Raw genomic sequence first — 22,097 nt, 5'->3', positions numbered from 1 at the left:
GAATGTAATCTGCAGTCCATGAAATCCTCTATAGTTAGAGATATGTATGGATTTGAGTCTAAGCTGCCTAGCAAGCAAAGCTAATAATTGCAAATAATCAGCTATAGAATACACAGTGCCCAGAAGATAAAACCATACTGGTTGTTCAAGGGAAATGCAATTTTCCTATTGCTAAGTCTTGAGAAAAATTTCTCCCATAATTTCTCATGGAGACACATTGTGGAATGGTGAACTTCACTGTCACAGTAATCCTGTAATTAATATATGGTGAAACTTTATTACTTTTTAAAACACCCCTTAGGCACAGTTGAATAAATGAAAGCTCAGTGAGAGCAACTTCCTCAAGGTTGGACAGATGGCAAAAGTAGAACCTGAACCTGAATTAATTTGCTTCCAAATTTAGTGTTCTTTTTACTATATCATATTGCCTAAATAAAATATGAATCAAAATTTAAATTGAATAACATTAAAGTGCCGTCTGTATCTAAAATTCAGAGAGTTGTTACATGGATTCCTATTTTTAAAACTCATGAACAGCTTCTGAAAGCTCTATGGGTCAAGGCAAAAAAAAAGAAGTAGGCCAAATTTGTGAGGAACGTATATTTGTCAATTTTTATTAAATGGGGACAAGACAGACTGTAGAAGGGAGTACTTAATTATGCAAAGGGAAATGGGAGGAAAATGGTTGGTGTGGTTATCTCTGTTTTATCAATAAGGGAATTTGGTTTGGTAGAAATTATATATTGAGGCAATTATTTCACTTCTGTTTTTAAGAGAACTCCTAAAAGACTCAGCTGGTAAAGAATCCGCCTGTAATGTGGGAGACCTGAGTTCAATCCCTCGGTTGGGAAGATCCCCTGGAGAAGGAAAAGGCTACCCACTCCAGTATTCTGGTCTGGAGAATTCCATGGACTGTATAGTAGATGGGGTTGCAAAGAGTCAGACATGACTGAGGAACTTTCACCTTGTTTTACTTTCCTAAAAGGCCAATATTTAAAGGCCCACATTTAGACTTTGGCTGCTAACAACCTTGTATTTGAAACTGATGTGGTAAAGGAATTTCTTTTCTTTGCAGTGGAGGATGGTATACTTAAAAGTATGCCAACTGATTTCTAAAATTTCATTTCAAACAAAAATATGAGTAGATAGCTTAGCTGAAAAAAATGACAGTTTAATGCCTGATGTTATGTTTGTTTTTGAATTTCAACTCTTTCAGCTCTTCAAGCTTTGAATTTCATAGTTGGAGAGATTTATATAAGACTGACCTTACAAATTTGATTTTGTGAATTTAGAGAAAGAATGGATTATTTCCATCATTGTTATGTATCCTGAATGTTTCCATCCTTACCAGCTTATGTATACATTAATACCCACATTTTTAGTAGCTCATTATACTCCCTCTGTCCGTAACGACTGCCAGGGTCATTTCTCTCATCAAGGTCCTCCTAGTGATTTCTGAGAGGCCTAGGACAAGGACTTGCTTGTACTTGGGACCACGTCTGCTTTTGACCTGCGGTTCTGACCTTGACATTGTTTTCTGCTTGTGAGCCAGTTAGAAGAACTCTCCCAGGTTGTGTCACTAAGGTCCTCTTCCTCCCCACGAGCTCTAGATGACACAAGCTCCTGGGCCTCAGGACGCCAATGCTGCTTGGTAGTCTGAGGCAGAGAGAGGAACAGCCCTTTCCGCAAATTTGTACTGTATGTTGTCACCTGGGGCTTCAGAACAACCCCAAGTTTTATCAAGCTGCTCTCATGGAAAAAAGCAGCTTCACCCCAACATCCTCTCCCTAGCCTCATTTTTTCCAGTCACTGTCCTCTTCTATGACTATGCCTGTGTTCCAGGCATTATTGCATAAAAAGCCTGTTCTGTCTCCACGATCAGAAAGAAATCAAGAGTCCCTTGGACTTGAGACCAACTGGTGTCTGGTCATTAGTTTCATACTTGAGCCAAGTACACTTAGACAATTAACCCCTTTTTACTATATCTTCCTGCTGCTAAGTCGCTTCAGTCATGTCTGACTCTGTGCGACCCCATAGACGGCAGCCCACCAGGCTCCCCCGTCCCTGGGATTCTCCAGGCAAGAACACTGGAGTGGGTTGCCATTTCCTTCTCCATATCTTCCTATCTATGGGCAATAAAAGGAAAGCAGGCATTGAAACACTCCTATCTAGTTACACCATTATATTAAGACTCCAAATTCTATTGGAACCCAAAATTTGTCCTAAGTATTTTCTGATATTTATTCTAAACTTGAAATTCATTGGAAGGAAGATATCAATTTGTTAACTGTTATATCCAATATTGTGGAATCCATAAAGCAAGATTTTCTCTCAACATATTTTTTGTGCTTAGGATTAGAGGGCCGGGAGCTGATGGGAGGGCCAGAGTTTCTAGATGTCTACTATAATTCTGCTTTATTATTTTGTATCCTGTGTCAGTATAACTGACTTGGTTTTTACTGCTAAAAATAATTTGAATTAGAGAGGTGGAAAGTATAGGATGGGTCTGATGATCAGGGACTATTTTTATCCTTTCTTTTTGTACCTAGCCCAAGGTCATGAAAAAGCCATAAAAGTACATTTTCCTGAGTCGAGGTGTTGTGTCGGCTGTGTGTGTGTTTTCACTGAGCTATGAATAATCACTAAGCTCTTTAACAGCATTGTGTACCTGTTACATCTCAGAAAATTGAAACTAAGGATTTTGGGTGCCAACTGAAAGCAGTTCTCTGTTGCTCCTGAGTATAATCCAGCTTTAGATAATTAGTTGTACCTAAATTAAGGTTATGCTATAACTAATGGAAATTTTACAGATAAAATACTGTGAGCTAAAATTGATACATATATATAATATACATATATAAGATTTTCACAATGAATGTGTTTCAGAAATATTTTAATTTTGGTTTAACTTAACTGTTTACTTGCAGTTCGTTTAGTAATAGATGAAATGGGATTTATGAAAACGCCAGATGAGGATGAAACAAGCAATCTTATATGGTGTGATTCTGCTGTTCAGCAAGAGAAGATTGCGGAGCTGCAAAATTACCAGGTAGGAAATTAATCATGATCAGTTATTGGTCAGTAGGAAAATTCTATGAATTCCATTATAGTTTTCTTTAGGTAGGGTTCTTAATATGTTGACATATTAATTCATTTCTCCCTGGTGGTCCCGATGGCTCAGTGGGTAAAGAATCTGCCTGCAATGCAGGAGACACAGGAGATGCGGGTTGGATCTCTATGTTGGGAAGATTCCCTGGAAAAGGAAATGGCAAATCACTCCAGTATTCTTGCCTGAATGGGCTTCCCCCGTGGCTCAGCAGTAAAGAATCCTCCTGCCAATGCAGGATACACAGGTTTGATCCCTGGGTTGTGGAGATCTTCTGGAGAAGGAAACATCATCCCGCTCCAGTATTCTTGCCTGAGAAATCCCATGAACAGAAGAGCCTGGTGGGCTACAGTCTATGGGGTCCCCAAAAGAGTCAGACATGACTTAGCAACTATACACACAACACAATTTACCTGAGTAGCCTGTTGCCTGAAGACTGAATCCTTTCAGATTTAACTTTAACCTCTTTCCATCTTTAAGGAAGAATTGATAGAGGAAAGCTCTTCCTAGGCTGGTGCTTTGCATTATGCATACAGATGAATGATGTGGAGTAGATTGCACAAAGGGATCTGAATACAGCTATCCCTTGTAATGTCAGCTATGTGTAGTTTGGCTTCATTATTTTATTATTAGAATGTACTATAAGTATGTTAAAAAATAAAAGCCAAATTTGTGGAGTTTTAGGCAATTGAGATTTTGTATAGTTCTCCTTTACCTGTTTTTGTAGTGACTTGTACAAAATCGACTGTAGACAGCATGTCCATTTTCACCAGTTTTTTTAGTCTTTAGTCTCTTACTAAAAAACACTAAACTCAAAGGATGCCTGTAACTGTATCATAGTATAAATGAATATGTTCATTAGGTAAATGAGAATATTAATGTTTGCCTTTTTATTTTGCAGAGGATCAACCATTTTCCAGGAATGGGGGAGATCTGTAGGAAGGATTTCCTAGCGAGAAATATGACCAAGTAATCTTCATTTTCTTGTAATAGAGAAGACCTATTAAAAATTACATAGTGCTGTCTTTAACAAATTAACACTGATTTGAAATGGGATTTCAATGGAAGAGAGAGAATTTCAGAGCTGGAAGGGTCTTAAAATTTTGCTGGTTCTGTTCTTTGACTTTGCAGAGAAGGTAATTGAGGGTCAGAGATGTGAATACCTTGTGTAAAGTCAAAGTTAAGAGCAGAGCTGGAGTAGGATCTTGGTCTTCAGAATTTCACGGTTCTTTTCACTGCAACTTGCTATCTCTCCAGCAAAATAAATTTTTCGTTTCAATATAAGAAGTTTTATGTACATAACATTCAACATAGGCTTACTTATTTTCAGTTAAACCTTGCATAAACTAATTTGTCGCATTTTATCCCTCGTGTGGGTGTGTTGAGAATACTGGTTACTGAGCATCTGATATGTGCCAAGCACTGTAGTAGGTGCCTGTGTGCCCACACATAGAACACATGTAGATGTGCCTACTCAGGGCTACATGCACAGGTATTTATTTTGGAGACCATTATTTAGAGTAATAATATGCTTTCATGAGAAAAACTGTTAACAGGTAAAGTCTTACAATGAATATATTGCAGAATTTTTGTGCAGCTTATATTTCTGTTTATTAGATTTTTTATTTTCAGAAAGTTGATAAATTGAGGAAAAATATTAAAAAGAGGATTCTTTCACAGATAAAGGTTAGGAAGATGCATGCAATTCAAGAAATATTAGTATTCATCCATGTGAAAGCTTATAATCCATTCACACAACAATATTTTTGGCATGTCTATTGTATGCCCTGGAGACTGCTAGCTTTGAAGTAAACAAGTTAATTAGAGCCTAGTTTCTGCCTAGAACTCACATTTTAGTAAGAGAGGAACACTGATACATAAATAGTTTGGTGCTGTCACATTCGAGGTAGAGACTGACAAAGATGGTGGGAGAGATTCTTTATGAGACAGCAGGGAAGGGTTTCTGGAGAAATTAAATTATGAGACGGATATTGAAAGGAGTAAGAGTTCACCCTCTGAGAAGAAGATAAGAAAATTGTAGGCAAAGACAACAGTGGGAGAAGGAATATGGAGACTTAAATCACATGATATGTTTGGGAGAACCTCAAGCAGTTTTTCTGGTTAAATAGGATATTGGGAGGCTCAACCTCAGTTGATGCTGGAAATAACTGTAAAGACTAAGCTGTGTACACTGTATTATTGTATTTTGTTTAATCATTTAATCATTGATTCTTTAATCTCTTTACTCAACAAGCATTTCTGCCTATCCTGAGAGAAATGAGGAGCTATTTAATGGGCCTAAGCAGAGAAATAATCTGTTTTAGATAGTTTGGGTTGCACCATAGGATAATGGATTCAATGATGGTAGGACCAGAGAGTGAAAGCCCTGGAAGAGATGCTTGTCATTATCTAGTTCACAATAATGAACATCTATTGATCCAAAAGAGAGATAGGATGAATGGGGAAGAGAAGATAAATCTGAAAGATATGAAGAACATGAAATTGCTGGGACTTGAAAATTGCTCTGATGTGAGAAAGGGGAAGAGAAGGAAAGGGTCTCCAAGATTCTTAGGTTTCTGGATTAGGATGTTATGTGGAAGGTGTGATTTGTTAAAATACGAATTACAAGAAGGATGAACTTTAGAGAAATGGGAATTAACCTCTAATTTGGATATGTGTTTCTTTTAAGTCATTTATTTCCATTTCAGTTCAGTTCAGTTCAGTCACTCAGTCGTGTCCGACTCTTTGCGACCCCATGAATCACAGCACACCAGGCCTCCCTGTCCGTCACCAACTCCCGGAGTTCACTCAAACTCATGTCCATCGAGTCGGTGATGCCATCCAGCCATCTCATCCTCTGTCGTCCCCTTCTTCTCCTGCCCCCAATCCCTCCCAACATCGGGGTCTTTTCCAATGAGTCAGCTCTTCGCCTGAGGTGGCTAAAGTACTGGAGTTTCAGCTTTATCATCAGTCCTTCCAATGAACACCCAGGAGTGATCTCCTTTAGAATGGACTGGTTGGATCTCCTTGAAGTCCAAAGGACTCGCAAGAGTCTTCTCCAACACCACAGTTCAAGAGCATCAATTCTTCGGCGATCAGCTTTCTTCACAGTCCAACTCTCACATCCATACATGACCACGGGAAAAACCATAGCCTTGACTAGATGGACCTTGGTTGGCAAAGGGATGTCTCTGCTTTTTAATATGCTGTCTAACTTGTTCATAACTTTCCTTCCAAGGAGTAAGCATCTTTTAATTTCATGGCTGCAGTCACCATCTGCAGTGATCTTGGAACCCCAAAAAACAAAGTCTGACACTGTTTCCACTGTTTCCCCATCTATTTGCCATGAAGTGATGGGACCAGATGTCCTGACCTTAGTTTTCTGAATGTTGAGCTTTAAGCCAACTTTTTCACTCTCCTTTTTCACTTTCATCAAGAGGCTTCTGAGTTCCTCTTCACTTTCTGCCATAAGGGTGGTGTCATCGGCATATCTGAGGTTATTGATATTTCTCCTGGAAATCTTGATTCCAGCTTGTGCTTCTTGCAGCCCACCATTTCTCACGATGTGCTCTATGTATAAGTTAAATAAGCAGGGTGACAATATACAGCCTTGATGTACTCCTTTTCCTATTTGTAACCAGTCTGTTGTTCCATGTCCAGTTCTAACTGTTGCTTCCTGACCTGCATACAGGTTTCTCAAGAGGCAGGTCAGGTGGTCTGGTATGCCCATCTCTTTCAGAATTTGCCACAGTTTATTGTGATCCACACAGTCAAAGGCTTTGGCATAGTCAGTAAAGCAGAAATAGATGTTTTTCTGGAACTCTCTTGCTTTTTCCATGATCCAGAGGATGTTGGCAATTTGATCTCTGGTTCCTCTGCCTTTTCTAAAACCAGCTTGAACATCTGGAAGTTCACGGTTGACGTATTGCTGAAGCCTAGCTTGGAGAATTTTGAGCATGACTTTACTAGTGTGTGAGATAAGTGCAATTGTGTGGTAGTTTGAGCATTCTTTGGCATTGCCTTTCTTTGGGATTGGAATGAAGACTGACCTTTTCCAGTCCTGTGGCCACTGCTGAGTTTTCCAAATTTGCTGGCATATTGAGTGCAGCACTTTCATATCATCATCTTTCAGGATTTGAAATAGTTCAACTGGAATTCTATCACTTCCACTAGCTTTGTTCATAGTGATGCTTTCTAAGACCCACCTGACTTCACATTCCAGGATGTCTGGCTCTAGGTGAGTGATCACACCGTCATGATTATCTTGGTTGTGAAGATCTTTTTTGTACAATTCTTCTGCGTATTCTTGCCACCTCTTCTTAATATTTTCTGCTTCTGTTAGGTCCATACCATTTCTGTCCTTTATCGAGCCCATCTTTGCATGAAATGTTCACTTGGTATCTCTAATTTTCTTGAAGAGATCTCTTGTTTCCCCTATTCTGTTGTTTTCCTCTATTTCTTTGCATTGATCGCTGAGGAAGGCTTTCTTATCTCTCCTTGCTATTCTTTGGAACTCTGCATTCAGATGCTTATATCTTTCCTTTTCTCCTTTGCTTTTTGCTTCTCTTCTTTTCACAGCTATTTGTAAGACCTCCTCAAACAGCCATTTTGCTTTTTTGTGTTTCTTTTCCATGGGGATTGTCTTGATCCCTGTCTCCTGTACAATGTCACAAACCTCCGTCCATAGTTCATCAGGCACTCTATCAGATCTAGTCCCTTAAATCTATTTGTCACTTACACTATACAATCATCAGGGATTTGATTTAGTCATCCCTGAATGGTCTAGTGGTTTTCCCTACTTTCCATTTAACACATATTTATTAAGTGTCTGTTAAATGCCAGGCTTTGTGCTAGGCTCTGAGCACATGAGGTGATCAGAAGCAGAGTTATGGCTTTTACAGCCTTGCCTTGCAGTTGTGGTAATTGCTATGAAGCAGAGCTATGTAGTCCTAAATTAGTGCATATTGAAGGACTTCTAACTTAGGGAAGCTTTGGAGAGTTTCCCTGAGGAAGTGATATGGAAGCTGAAATATGAATAATGACTAGGAGTTTATTGGTGCAGATGGTATGTAATAACCTTTATGGGCAAGAAGAATAGTATGGGCCTAGGTCCTGTGCTGGTAGAAAACATGGATAATTTTTCTGAAATAAGGCCAATGTAGCTGGAGCACAGAGAGGTTGATGGGACCAGTGGGGGAGATTGGTTCAAGAGTGATTTTTCAGGATGATGATCTTTATCCCAAATGCCACAGAACAGGAGGGGGAGATGAAGTTGATAATATGACCAAATTTACATTTTTCCAAGATCCTTCTGGCTGCTTTGTAGACAACAGAATTCTGTATGGCCCAGGAGAGGCAAGAGGGTTAAATGCAGACCCATTAATAGGCTGTTGCAGTTAGGCAGTTTTTCACTCTGTAGAATCCTTGCAAGTCTCCTTGAGGATAAAAAGATCTTCTGTTAGGTAAAAAGTGATGAACAAGTAATATTAAAAATAGAGTTAAAAAAAAAACATGTTCAATATCATTTAGTAAATCTATGACAGAACTCTGAGCAGAAATTATTCTAGTATTCCAAATTCCTAAGTGAGACTGCTTGTCTCTTTTGAAGCTACATATTCTTATATTAAATGATTTGTGCTAGATCACCTAAATTGAATAAAGTATTTTTCTTGAATATATGTATGCTTGGATTTTTTTTCAAATGTATATATGAAGAAACGGTATTGTTCATAAACACTAGATGGTTAGTTTTAAATATATTGTTCTATTAAGGATTTAACTTAATCTAATTTTGTATTATTGTTACAAATTTATTTATAAAAATATAAATACACGTAAGGGTGTTGGAAGCAGCAGTGGTGCATTAGGACTGTTATTGTGCTTCCATTAGATTTGTGTGTGTTTGTGTGTTTCAGACCAGTCAATGTTAGCCTGTTTTGTAGTGAGGTTGTTTAGCTGGTTGGTTTATTTTGGATTTGTTGGATGGAGTTGGTGATTATTTTTCTTCTCATAGTGGAAACAATTTTTTTTACAGAGTTCTCTTGAAAGAGCACTTGCAGTATAACTGTATGACCTTCTAGTCATGGAGTCCAGGGGCTTATATACTCCACACTCTAGTCATAAAAAATGGCCCTACTTCTGTGCATATTGTATCCTAGGGTTCCATTTTAATTTTGACTAATCTCATTTGGGAATAATATTTGCTCATCTATAAAAGACTTGCATACATTTATAAAGAAGACTTTTTGAAACAATCAGATTTTTCTTTAATAGACAGTAATTTAAAATATTTCTACTGATTTAAAAATTGTCATTGAGAATCAGTGTGTATGAAATAAATAGCATTTGGATTAATCAAAAGCAAACATTTTATATCTAGTATTGCATCAATATCCCTAAGTTATGTATCATATAGGCAACCTGATTTATAGCAAATACAGAAATGTCAGGACAAACATTAACTCAATAAAAACACATGTGTAGGTAGATAGTAGTTCATATGAGCAAAACCTCTGCTGACTCAGGCTTCAGTGGTTTTCTTACAGAAGTAGTAACACTCAAAAAGTACTGGGGTAAAAGGCAATTTGAAAATTCTCCCTGTGTATGACCCAGTGAACTCCACATCATCTTTTAAGAGGCAGTATGAATGACACCTGGTTGTGAAACATACTGACCACCCTCATCCCAGAGCCAGAGTTAATGTTGCCTTGCACATTTTACCTTGCCTTATATACCTTTTTGCAACTATTACATTGTATTTAATTAATGGCTTGTATGTAAATACCTTAGAACCAAGACCGTGTTAATCCTCAGTGCCCAATATATAGCATATACTCAAATATTTGATCTATTAATATGTAAATTAGTACATAGGGCAGAAATTTCACTACTGTGTCCCTAGTATCTAGAATAGTGCTTAACAAGTAGTAGGTGATTAATAGGCATTTAAAGAAATGAGTCAATGAATGGATCAATAAATGAAGAAATGGAGGGAATTTAAGTCATTGTAGTCAATGTCAGTAGCACAGAGAAAGGAAGGTTAGACAAGTTGGAATAGAAAGTACTTTTCATATTATCTAATTTACAGAATGATCAAGTCCCGGCCTCTGGATTATGCCTTTGTTCCTCGAACATGGATCTTCCCTGCTGAATATACACAATTTCAAAACTATATGAAAGAATTAAAGAAAAAAAGAAAGCAGAAGACTTTTATAGTAAAGCCAGCTAATGGTGCAATGGGTCATGGGTAGGTGTTTCATCTGGAATACATAAAATTTTTAAAGAATTGGGAGAATAAATGTGACCATTTGCTCTTAGTTGAGTTCTAATATGAAAAAAAATAATAAAATAATAAAATAGATTCCTAATTGTTGCTTATTATACCTCTTGGATGTGTAGGATAATATTTTTCATCAGATTGGGGGATTTCCAGCCATTAATTCTTCACAGTATTTTTTCCCCTTTTGAGACTGCCATTATGAGCATGTTGATATTATTGATGTTGTCTTGTAGGACTCTCAAGTCAGTTCATTTTTCTTTTATTTTTACTTTCTTATTTCTCAGACTAATCTCAATTGATTTATCTTCAAGTTTTTTGATCCTTTTCTGCCTTCCCAAATCTTATGTTTAACCCCTCCAATGAATTTTTGTTTCAATTACTGTACTTTTCAACCTCAGAATTTCTGTTTGGCTCCCACCCACCTTCCTCACCACCTTTAAAGTATAATTTCTATCTCTACTGATAATCTGCATTTGGTGAGATATTATTCCTTTGATTTCCTTCTGTTCTTTGTACATGATTTCCTTTAGCTCTTTGAGAAAATTTAAAATAGTTGATTTAAATAATTTATTGTCTAGTGAACAAGATATCTTGATTTCTTCAGGTATAGTTTCTATTAATTGAGAATTTTTCTTTGTATGGGCCATAATTTTTTTTTGCACAACTGATGATATTCTGTTGAAAACTGGACATTGTGAATATTGTAATGCAGCAACTTTGATAATTAGATTCTCCTCTACAGGGTTTTGTGTTACTGTTTGTTCTAGATGTTGTTTATTTATTTAGCACGACTGAAGTGACTTAGCAGCAGCAGCAGCAGACCTTTCTAAAACAATTTTGTAAAGTCTGTATTTTTTATTGTGTGTGGCCTCTGAAGTTCCTGTTCTGTTAGGCCAGTGGTCAGCTGTAATTGTCCAACCTGTTAGTATTTGAACAGAGATTTCTACAAACACTTGGAACAAAATAATTCCCCCAGTCCTTGCAGATGGGTGTGTGTGTGTGTATGTATGTATGCATGTTGTAGCATGCCTTCAGTGCTTAGCTAGGCATTTGCAACTGTGCCTTAGCCTTCACTTCCTGCTTGTACAGAGCTAGATGGTTAGCTGGAAGTAAGAGCTTACAGCCTTCTCAAGTCTTTTCCTGAGCATACATTTAACCCTGGGCATGCATATAGGCTTCTAGAATCTTAGAAATAGTTCAGAGCTTTCCAAAGCCCTTCTTCCGGAAAGACTCTCATTCCCGTCTTTTATCCCAATCTTTGTAGTTAGTCTGTTGTTTTCCCCAAATATTTGTTGCCTTAGGCAGCAGGGACTAATACATCTGTCTCTAAATGTTTATCAGCATTTGTCTCCCATCCCCCTCCCCCAAGTAGCTGCCTCAGCACTGGGAGAGTTCTCAATTAGACAAGATAAAAGCAAATCCTTTGAGATCCTCCAGGGAACCCCCAAACTGATTTAAACACATGGACAAACAAAACAACCACAAGAATAGGACTGTTCTACTCCCTCTAGAACCAGTGCCTATAGTAGGAACAGGGGCTGCTGCTCAAGGACAGTGCTGAGCTCGGAGATGTAGTGGTACCAGAGTAAATTAAAATGCTAAGAAGTTCTTTTAGAGAGATTCAGCTGTTTTGTTTTTGTTTTATTTTTTATTACAAGTTCCCTGGTTATTACAAGCTTTTGGTTTGTATCCAGGATTCCAAAAAATTGCTTCTGACAGTATCTTTATGCTGTTTTTTTGTGTGTATGTGATGGAATCACTTTCCTCTTGAGTATTGTCTGCAACTTTGTAAACATCTTGACTCCAAAATTATTCTTTTAATCTTTTCTTTAAATTTAGGATTTCTTTGATAAGAAATGGTGACAAACTTCCATCTCAGGATCATTTGATTGTTCAAGAATATATTGAAAAGCCTTTCCTAATGGAAGGTTACAAATTTGATTTAAGAATTTATATCCTGGTAACATCATGTGATCCACTAAAAATATTTCTCTACCATGATGGACTTGTGCGAATGGGAACAGAGAAGTACATTCCACCTAATGAATCCAACTTGGTAAGTAGTACTAGACACTATGATTGTATTCATTTGTTTAGGATCTACTTTTTAAAATACCCATTGTGTATAAACATTAAATGAACAAAATTCTTCCTGTCAGAATTTTATAGTCTAGAAGAATTATATACATAAACAAGACTGCCTCTAATTTATAGACAGCTTTGTGAAAATTAGAAAAAAATATGTATCTGCTGTTCCAGGAAGGCTGATTAGAAAAAGGCACCCCCTCTTAGTGCTGTGAGCATAAGGTTTGATTTTGCAGTATGTTTGTGTATATAGTGGTCCTGGATAGAAGTGACTGATACGGAAATAGAAATTAAAATAATATGCCACTGAGAAGTGCAGATAGAGTGTAACGGAATTGAGTGTAGGAATAGATTTTGTTCAATTTCTAATGGCAAAGGTGGTATTTGAGCAGGTTTTGTATGAAAGGTATGTTTTAGAATGTGGGAGAAAGTACATAAAACAGAGAAAATTTTATCAGAAAGTAGCGTTATTAATTATTATTGGAAGAAAAGAGAGGGTTTTAAATTTACATTACTAATTATGAAGTAGAGAAATACATTGGCAGTTTTGGGGTACATTTTTAATTCTATTTAGTGGAGATTTTTTAATTTTTCCATTAAGATTACCTTTGTGCAGCCATAACATATAGATGAAAGTCATGCTTGTATAGTTTATGAAGTTCCAACTATAATTTATCATAATTTATGATAAAAGTCATAACTGTAATTTATAGTTTATGAGAGATAAACTGTGGTTTATTCTTCACACTTAAAAGTTCAGTTAACCTCTACCTCTTTTTTTGGATCTACTAATTATAGTAAAAATTACACCTAATTAATGATTGTTTCCCATTTTTGTCAAAAGTCTGGTTATTGCTCTTCTCCAATATTATGCACACAATTAACTACACTGAGTGGTCATTTTCCAAAATTAAATAATGACTGATCATAAAGGTTGCTATGTTCAATTATCTAAAAAATGTTTTAGACCTTGCCAAGGAAGAATAAGGAACTGCCAAAATTTTTACAGGGAAGGAAGATGAAAGGAAGCATCATCTCTTTAAAGGTCATAAGGTGTAGATATATCCAGTCTCCAAGTGATGTTTGGACTCTACTGCATTCTAGACATTGTGCTGGTTTTGGAAAAACAGTGACAATGTACTTGATCTTACAAAGCAACAGTCTAGTGGGGAGGCAGAAAATAAGATAAGCAATTATAATGCCCAGTGATGAGTGTAGTGGTTTAAGAAACTGAGGGTACTATGGCAGTGTTTAGCAGGGGCATCTAACTCAATTGGAGATGAAGGTTAGAGAGGGAGTTTATAAAGTAAATAGTGAATAGTTTGAATAGTGAGGGGTTAGCTAGGCCAGAGATGGAATAGGATGGGTTAAAACTCCAGGCAGAAGAGTGGCCCAGAGATGAGAGGGAGTATGTTATGTCTGCAGAGAGCAGATGTTTTCAACATGGCTGAAGCCCAGACTATTGAAGGGTTTCCCAGGTGGTACTAGTGGTAAAGAACCTGGCTGCCAATGCAGAAGACTTAAGAGAGAAGGGTTTGATCCCTGAGTCAGGAAGATCCCCTGGAGGAGGGCATGGCAACCCACTCCAGTATTCTTGCCTGAAGAATCCCATGGACAGAGGAGCCTGGTAGGCTATTATTCATAGGGTTGCACAGAGTCAGACACGACTGAAGCAACTTAACATGCATGCACAGACTAAGAAAGGATGGATGTTCATATATCAGGATGGAGAGTCCTAGAGGCCAGATCTTGGTAGACCATGGCTAAGATTATAGAATTTACTCTTATAATAAAGGAAACATTGAAAGATTTTAAACAAGGGAAAGAAGGAATGAGATATTTGTCCTAAAAAGGTCACCTGGTCTACAGTATGGGGAATATGAGATGGTGCTATAAATGGATGGGAGAGACTAGAGTAACGGGGGTAAGAAACTGTGTTCTAGTGTAACCATGTGTGAGAAAAAAGATGATGTAATTTGAAGTAAAGAATAAGAACATAGGTTTCAGATATATCTATGGTAACCTAGAGAGCATTGATATACTGACAGGTTGATTTGTTGAATGAGGGAATGAAGAGAGAAATTAAGGATAAAAGTCAAGAGTTTTGGCACAGACGGGTGGATGGGTGACATGTGTGTACAGCAGCTTTTAAAGGCTTTGCAAAAAGCTGACGTGTCTGGTTTGAGATGCCTGTGTAACTTCGAAATGGATCTATACTATTGGAATTTGGATATACAGTTTAGGTCTGACGTTCAGATGAGAGAGCTGAGCTACAGGCATAATTTGGGGCTTGTCAGGTCATAGATTATAATTAAAATATTTGGTGTGGGTAAGACGGGATTATATAAATGTAAGACAGATAGTTAGGTTTTGAGAGGAAAGAGGAAGGGAACAGATAGGAAAAGGTAAGACTTAGAAGCTCATTTGGATGATAAAGTGATTTATTTCAGTTTCTTAAGTTGTATGTATATAATTTGCTTAAGGACACTTGGTTAGGAAGTCGTATTGAAGATTGAGAGTCAGGAGATGTGGCCTCTAGGTTTTGCTTTGCCAAGTATTGTTCAGTCACATAGTTTCCTGGCTTCGGTTCTCATGTGTATGAAAAAGTATATTCTCTTGTATAAACCTCAGTGTTCCTCATATATCTCTAAAATTTCATGATTGAATTCCTACATGAAGGTATGAAAAATTTAAAGAGTGAAATATAAAACTTTATCTAAAATGAGGTCACTTTATGTAAAAGAGAAGTTTATTTAAATAAAAATGCTCCCATTTTGTTGTTTTTTTTCCTCTTCATATTTCTAATTTTTAAAATAGTATGTATTTTATGCATTTTGTTTTAAGTAAGAATTAAATATTGATAAACTACATATAAGGAGATCATATAAGAGAATTTCAGAAATTGAAATGAACATTCATTTTTTTGCTACCAATGTATCAGTCCACCCATCCTTGTAAAACTTTGTAATCCCAATTAACTATTTTGAACCTATACATTGAAAAATAAGGTAGAGAATGTAGGTTGCTATTGATTCATAGCTGCCATCACTTCTCCTTGTGACAAATGTCCAACTGACAATTAACTGTTTCCTGCTGCTACTGCTGCTAAGTCACTTCAGTTGTGTCCGACTCTGTGTGACCCCATAGACGGAAGCCCACCAGGCTCCCCCGTCCCTGGGATTCTCCAGGCAAGAACACTGGAGTGGGTTGCCATTTCCTTCTCCAATGTGTGAAAGTGAAAAGTGAAAGTGAAGTCGCTGTTTAGATGGGGATTTTTTTGTCAAGGTAGATGTGAAATTGTGGAATTTCCAATCCTACTTACAAAGATAATGTTTTAAAAATGCAGTTTCATTTCTCTTTCACTAGGATAGCTAGAATTTTTATTATTGCTGTTAGTATTCTGCCAAGTGGAGAGCTCCTCAAAAATTATTTTCCAAACAAAAAATAATTTCTAGTTTGGAAACTAGGAATGTTACAGTTTGATTAATTCCGTTTTCTTTAAATCAAGCACTTAAAATTAGACAAACTTGAGATTTATGCACTTTCTTTTAAATATCACTTAAAGCTTTTTCTAACTGTAATGAGAGGAAGGACTATGTCTGTCTTGTTCATCTTTGTGTCCACAGTGCCCAGCATACATTCTTCCCAGTAGTGGATGTTCCTAAAATTTTGTTCAATGAATGAAAAAAAGATTCTTAATTACTTGTGGGCATATGGATTAGTAAATAGCATGTAGCTCATATGATAAGTTCTATATAATTGCTTCAAAGATTTCAGTACTATAGACTTAAGTAACTGTAGTAAAAATAAAACATGATCTAAATATCATTGGTTATTAACCAATCAAAATAATAATCATATGCTTGAAGTATATATTAATTGCGATGCAACATAGTTATCTAAAGTGGTCTCTGGGAGAAGGATCATGAGTGAGTGTTTGATAGATTGACATGGAGCCATTAAATTTTGAGAAGTTTTAAATTTTGAGTTCTTTTTCAAGTTTATTTGAAGATAACAGTGACAACAAACATAAGACTATAGAGAGACTAAGTCCTAAGAGCGCCAATATGGAGCGCCAATATGGAGCTCTGTAAATTTACTGTTAGTCATTTAGACATGTGCATGTGTGGTGTTTCTGTCTGCTGACTCTAAGTGCACTCTGTCGTGTTAACAAGTTACAGTGACCTCCCAGTCAGGATGGGAGAGCAGAGGCTGTGGTTGGTATACCGCTTGTCAGTTTCTGCTACTTACTTGAACTTTCACTTTAAAATTTTTGTTTGAAAAGACCCAGAATGCTGTCCCAGAAAATTCTTTCCCCAAAACAAATTAGGATGACACTTTTGAAAAACATGAAAACAAACCAACTAAGAAAAGCAAACTTCAGTTAGAGCACTTTTCTTGCTTAGCAGTATATAGTTTTGCATTTTCGTTTAATTACCCTACATAGCATTATTATTTTCATCTATCTTCTGTGGTAGATATATTTTCAATAACATGCAGAGTAACTTTGTAGATGACTATAGTCACAATCTTTTTTAGAAAAACGTGCCATTGCATTTTATTTGGAAAATTATATAATCATGAAATTATCAATCTGTATATTTTAAACTTTAAAATTGTCTTTTCTCCTTGGATCATTTCTTTCTGTGAAACCTCGTGGTTCTAGAGTTTCATAGGTGATAACAACTTTGGTTCTTATTTGTTACAGACCCAGTTATACATGCATCTGACAAACTACTCTGTGAACAAGCATAATGAACGTTTTGAAAGGGATGAAACTGAAAACAAAGGCAGCAAACGTTCCATCAAATGGTTTACAGAATTCCTACAAGCAAATCAGCATGATGTTGCTAAGTTTTGGAGTGATATTTCAGTAAGATTGTACCATTTCATAATTTTAATTGTCTCTCCTCGTATTACTTGAAAGGATCATCAACCATTTAAAATAAAGAACCGATTACATTAGATTGGGCAGATATAGTGTATTTTAATGAAGAAAGTGAAGTTTGTCATAAGTAGATGATTAGTACTTTTACTGCTCGTGATTGGAAAGGGAATCTTAAGTGGAGGTCAAAGCATAAGTCGGGCTTCCCTGGTAGTTCAGCTGGTAAAGAATCTGCCTGCAATACAGGAGACCCTGGCTCTATTCCTGGGTTGGGAAGATCTGCTGGAGAAGAAATAGGCTACCTACTTCAGTATTCTTGGTTTTCCCTGGTGGCTCAGATGATAAAGAATCTGCCTGCAATGAGGAAGACCCTGGGTTCGATCCCTGGAGAAGGGAATGGCTACCCACTCCTGTATTCTGGCCTGGAGAATTCCATGGATAGAGGCACCTGGCAACCCACAGTCCAAGGGGTCCCAAAGAGTTGGACACGACTGAGCAACTTTCACTTTTCAAAGCATAAGTAAGGCATGGAGGTATGAGAATAGTTAAAAGAGGTTCAGTTTGGCACATATTGTATTTGTGGGAGATTCATGAGGACTTATGATAATAAATGGGAAGACTAAGTTTTAGGTCTGAAAAGCAAGGCTTAACTTGGTAGACAGTATGGATTCATTCAGTTTTTAAGGGAAGAGAGTGATAATGACCAAGGCCATGACTTTAAAAGATAAATCTGAGAATGAGTGCTAGATGGCTTAGAGTGAAGACCAAGAGTAGATAGAGGAGGGCACTCGAGAGTAGCTTAAGTGAAAAAGATGGTCTGAATTGAAAGAGGTGACAACGAAGTGGACCTTAGAGATGAACTGCATGTTCAGAATGGGGAAGTGGGAAAGAAGAATTCAGAGATTCCTCTGTAGTTCTAAGGAATAATTATGAGGAAAATGGGTGTGGCTTTATTTGAAATAGAATAGAAAGAAGTTTATTTTGAGAAGACGGTGTAGAGCTTAGTTTTGCAGATGAGAGAAAAGAGTTCTATATATTTATTTGTTCATTCATTCATTTATTCAGTAAACATTTGTTGAAGCTGTGCTACAAGCCTGTCTCTGGCTGTCAATTTGAAGATATATAAGATACAAGTCCAAGCTTCAAGAGTTTGATAGGAAAAACCTGAACATAAGTTGTTAATGAAATGCAGTGTATCAAGTACAGAAATATAGGCATACATTGGATTTGTGGGGATGTAGATTAAGATCACAGATAGTAGCCTGTATAGTATAGAGGGAATAGATGGAGTATAGTGTAGATGGAGATAGGAAGAGGACTTCCTTGAGGAATTGACACCTGAATCAAGTTTTTAAAAGTCCACTAGGCTATGATGGATTTTCCTTTAGATACGTTGAAATTCTCTCTCAGGTGGAAAAGCAGGCAATTAACAGTGTATGTATGGGTGAAATTCATAATCCCAAATAGTGATGGTTAAGAGAGAAAAGGAAGCACATATGAGACGATAACCTTGATGAAACAGACCCTTTTATTAATCTTAGCAGAAATATTAAAGTTTCAGAAGTATGTCTACTGAAAATACTTAATGTGATGAGGGCTATACAATTTGATGTTGCTTTCCTTCTGGGACAAATGACATATATTTATATAAAGATATCATCGAAAATGGACATGAAAATTCATTGTTGGTTGAACTCAATTCTCTTGAGAAAATCAGAGAAAAAAATCAGCATCATTATAGTTCTTCCTTTCCCAGATGTTTTGTTGGTTGTTTCTTTCTAAATCTTCTTTTCTGTGTCACAGAATGAAAACCCAAAGCTCCTTAGGTGTCAGACAAGTAAAAAGGAATGAAGTAATCTGGATAGAAGAAAATAGGGATGCTTAGAACAGTGGTAATTTGAAGAGCATCCGAGGTCTAAGGGGGCATAGACACTACTCAGCACCAGCTTATTGGTGCCGTGTGGCATTTTGGGCCCAGTGTGCCTTGTTCTCCTAATTTGTCAGTAGGTACCATAAGTCTCCTGATTTATAAACGTTGGCAACAGATTCAAATTTTTTAAAAATTTAGCGGTTCCTTCAAATTTTGAAGTTTGTCACTTGGATTTGGTCAAATTCTTACCAATTTGTTAACTTTCTATTATATCTTCCCGAGACACTAAACACATCCAAACAAGAAATTTGATTCCAACAATGCTGTTTGTTTGTCTGTGTGTTTTATAGGCCAGTTTTTTTTTTTTTTTAATTCCAAAAGTATTCTCATAATGATAGTTTACTATCCTGTGGGTCAGAAGCATCAAACTGCTGAAATTTGCAATTTTGGAAAATAACTCATTGATGGTAGATCCTACTTTGTGATACCTGGATGATTTAATGAATGGGTTGTTTTAAATACTAGCTCAGTGAGACCAAGTTTTAGATGGCCTCTGGTGTTCTTTTTTTCTTTACTAAATTCTTCACTTTGATTCTTCAGGGAAGTCTTTGTGAAAAGGTGGAACCTGTTGGGTTGCCTTGGTGAGGAATATACAGAGTCAATCAGAGAGAAATATGAGTCCCATTAGCTTTACAGACATTGGTTTTAAGTGGTACTTTCCCCACATAATTGAATTAGGAGTACAACTAATATTAATGAGTATGGAAATTAACTTTTCAGTTAGAGCCTAGAATATAATTTTCAGATATGACCTGAGCATAGTAATTGTGCTCTGACCCATTTCACGATCTTTTCTATAAATGGATAAATTTTGCCTGTATTAGTTATATATTATCTTATAAATAACCAATTAATAAATAATAGACTGATAGCTTCCAAGTACTTTCCTACAATTATCCTGTCAAACTGACTGTATTTATGTAATTATTTTAAAATTTCCCTTCTTTATTAAGAATTGCATATACTTACAGATATCATCTTAAGATCAATCAATGGGATAATATAAAAAAGAGAATGACAATAGAAGGTGGAGAGGGCAATTGTGCAGTAAATTTTTATCTTAATAGTTTTCAAATTTCATGAATTTAACTTAGAACTTTTTTCAATGACCACTTTATTGATGGTAATTTATCTAAGAAGTAGCTGTCTGTATAAGAAAACTAACATTCATCAGTACTCTATATGTGTGCTTTCGTGCTGGTCAAGAATGGATACGAAATCAAGAGAAAATTAGGCCATGAAGGTTAAAAACGACTAAAACCATTCATAAAATCATCCTTACTGAATGCTTTTTATATACTTTAGGTAAAAATCATCAATACTGGAAATTCTGAGAAGCATTAGTGGAATTTGTGTTTGATTATGTCATCTCTGACTTCACATATACATGCAATCTTGTCTTTACATTCTTGGAAATATGTTGTTTCTTATGCAGAAAAAAACACAGATTTGCAATTCAGAGTCTAAATATTCATCCCCGCCTCCTCACCCCCAGTATGTCTTATTTCACACAGACAATTGTTAGCCAAGGTTTTAACATTTTTCCCTAGTCAAGTAGTTTCAATAATATCTCAAGATTTATGTAAAGTAGTCTTTTATCTACATATCGGTGGTGCTATTAATACCATGAATTTGTTATTTTGAATAAAATTTCTGAGAACAGCCTTACAGGGCATCTCTGATAGACCCAAATACAGTCTGTGTTGGGATTCTGTGTAACAGTGAAATTAACTTTGTCTTCCATTTTTTCTGTCATGTAGTAAGTGCTGCTTCCCCAAGCAATGGAATATTTACGGCTAACTAGACATATGAGGTGGAGTTCTAGACGAATGAAGGATAAACATAGCAATAGTAATTAAGTTGCTTACCCCTCTTGAAGGTTTACTCTGTTCTAGGCACTATGCTAAGCATTTCACATGGAGTCTCATTTTGTCCTTCCACCAGTCTTTTAAAAGCAGGTATTATTACTATTATTGCCAGTTTACATTTGGGAAAAATGAGACTCACAAAGTTTAAGCAACATGACCGGGGTTGTACAGCCACTAAGTAGAAAAGCCTGGAATAACTCAAAAAGTCTGACTTGGGAGCCAGATTCTTAATTGCCATACAATATTGCCTATACCTATAGTTCAGTTCAGTTCAGTTGCTCAGTCGTGTCCAACTCTTTGCGACCCCATGGACTGCACGCTAGACCTCTCTGTCTGTCACCAACTCCCGGAGTTTACTCAAGCTCATGTCCATTGAGTTGGTGATGCCATCTAACCATCTCATCCTCCGTCATCCCCATCTCCTCCCACCTTCAGTCTTTCCCAGCATCAGGGTCTTTTCAAATGAGTCAGTTCTTTGCATCAGGTGGCCAAAGTATTGGAGTTTCAGCTTCAGCGTCAGTCCTTTTGATACATATTCAGGACTGATTTCATTTAGGATAGACTGGTTGGATCTCCTTGCTGTCCACAGGACTCTCAAGAGTCTTCTCCAACACCACAGTTCAAAAGCATCAGTTCTTCAGCGCTCAGCTTTCTTTATAGTCCAACTCTCACATCCATACATGACTATTGGAAAAACCATAGCTTTGACTAGACAGACCTTTGCTGGCAAGGTAATGTCTCTGCTTTTTAATATGCTGTCTACCTGTAGAGAGGGGCTTAAAAAGAATATATTCTAAGCAAAAACCAGGGGGACAGCTTTTCTGCAATCTGTAGCTTGTTCTCAGACTTCAGTAAACCAACTTTTTCTTTTATTAGCATTAGTAACTCACCCTACTAGTATTATGTGTCCTCACAGAAAATGTTGATAGTTCATTGATTGGCAT

At 36.7% G+C, this 22,097-nt stretch overlaps 1 protein-coding gene across 7 annotated transcripts in view; it reads left to right on the top strand.

Annotated features, from left to right (window-relative positions):
- TTLL7 (tubulin tyrosine ligase like 7) overlaps nt 1-22,097 on the top strand; it is a 114,414-nt gene that overhangs the window by 6,098 nt on the left and 86,219 nt on the right. For 6 of the 7 annotated variants that reach the window (XR_016037205.1, XR_016037206.1, XM_088835432.1 and 3 more), the window contains exons 4-8: nt 2,928-3,049; nt 4,008-4,075; nt 10,194-10,352; nt 12,225-12,441; nt 17,179-17,343. Coding sequence is in view for 5 of the 7 variants with exons in the window: in XM_088835432.1 (XP_088691558.1) it covers nt 2,928-3,049; nt 4,008-4,075; nt 10,194-10,352; nt 12,225-12,441; nt 17,179-17,343 (731 nt within the window). In the remaining 2 variants the exon portion in view is untranslated. The remainder of the gene's footprint in view (nt 1-2,927; nt 3,050-4,007; nt 4,076-10,193; nt 10,353-12,224; nt 12,442-17,178; nt 17,344-22,097) is intronic. The other variant, XM_088835431.1, reaches the window with a different exon arrangement.

This window comes from Moschus berezovskii, chromosome 4 (assembly GCF_049115385.1).
Source record: "Moschus berezovskii isolate FMDL1 chromosome 4, NW_MosBer_1.0, whole genome shotgun sequence".
Taxonomy (NCBI): domain Eukaryota; kingdom Metazoa; phylum Chordata; class Mammalia; order Artiodactyla; family Moschidae; genus Moschus; species Moschus berezovskii.
The sequence above is the reverse complement of the archived record's forward strand: the minus strand, read 5'-3'. Positions and strand labels throughout refer to the sequence as shown.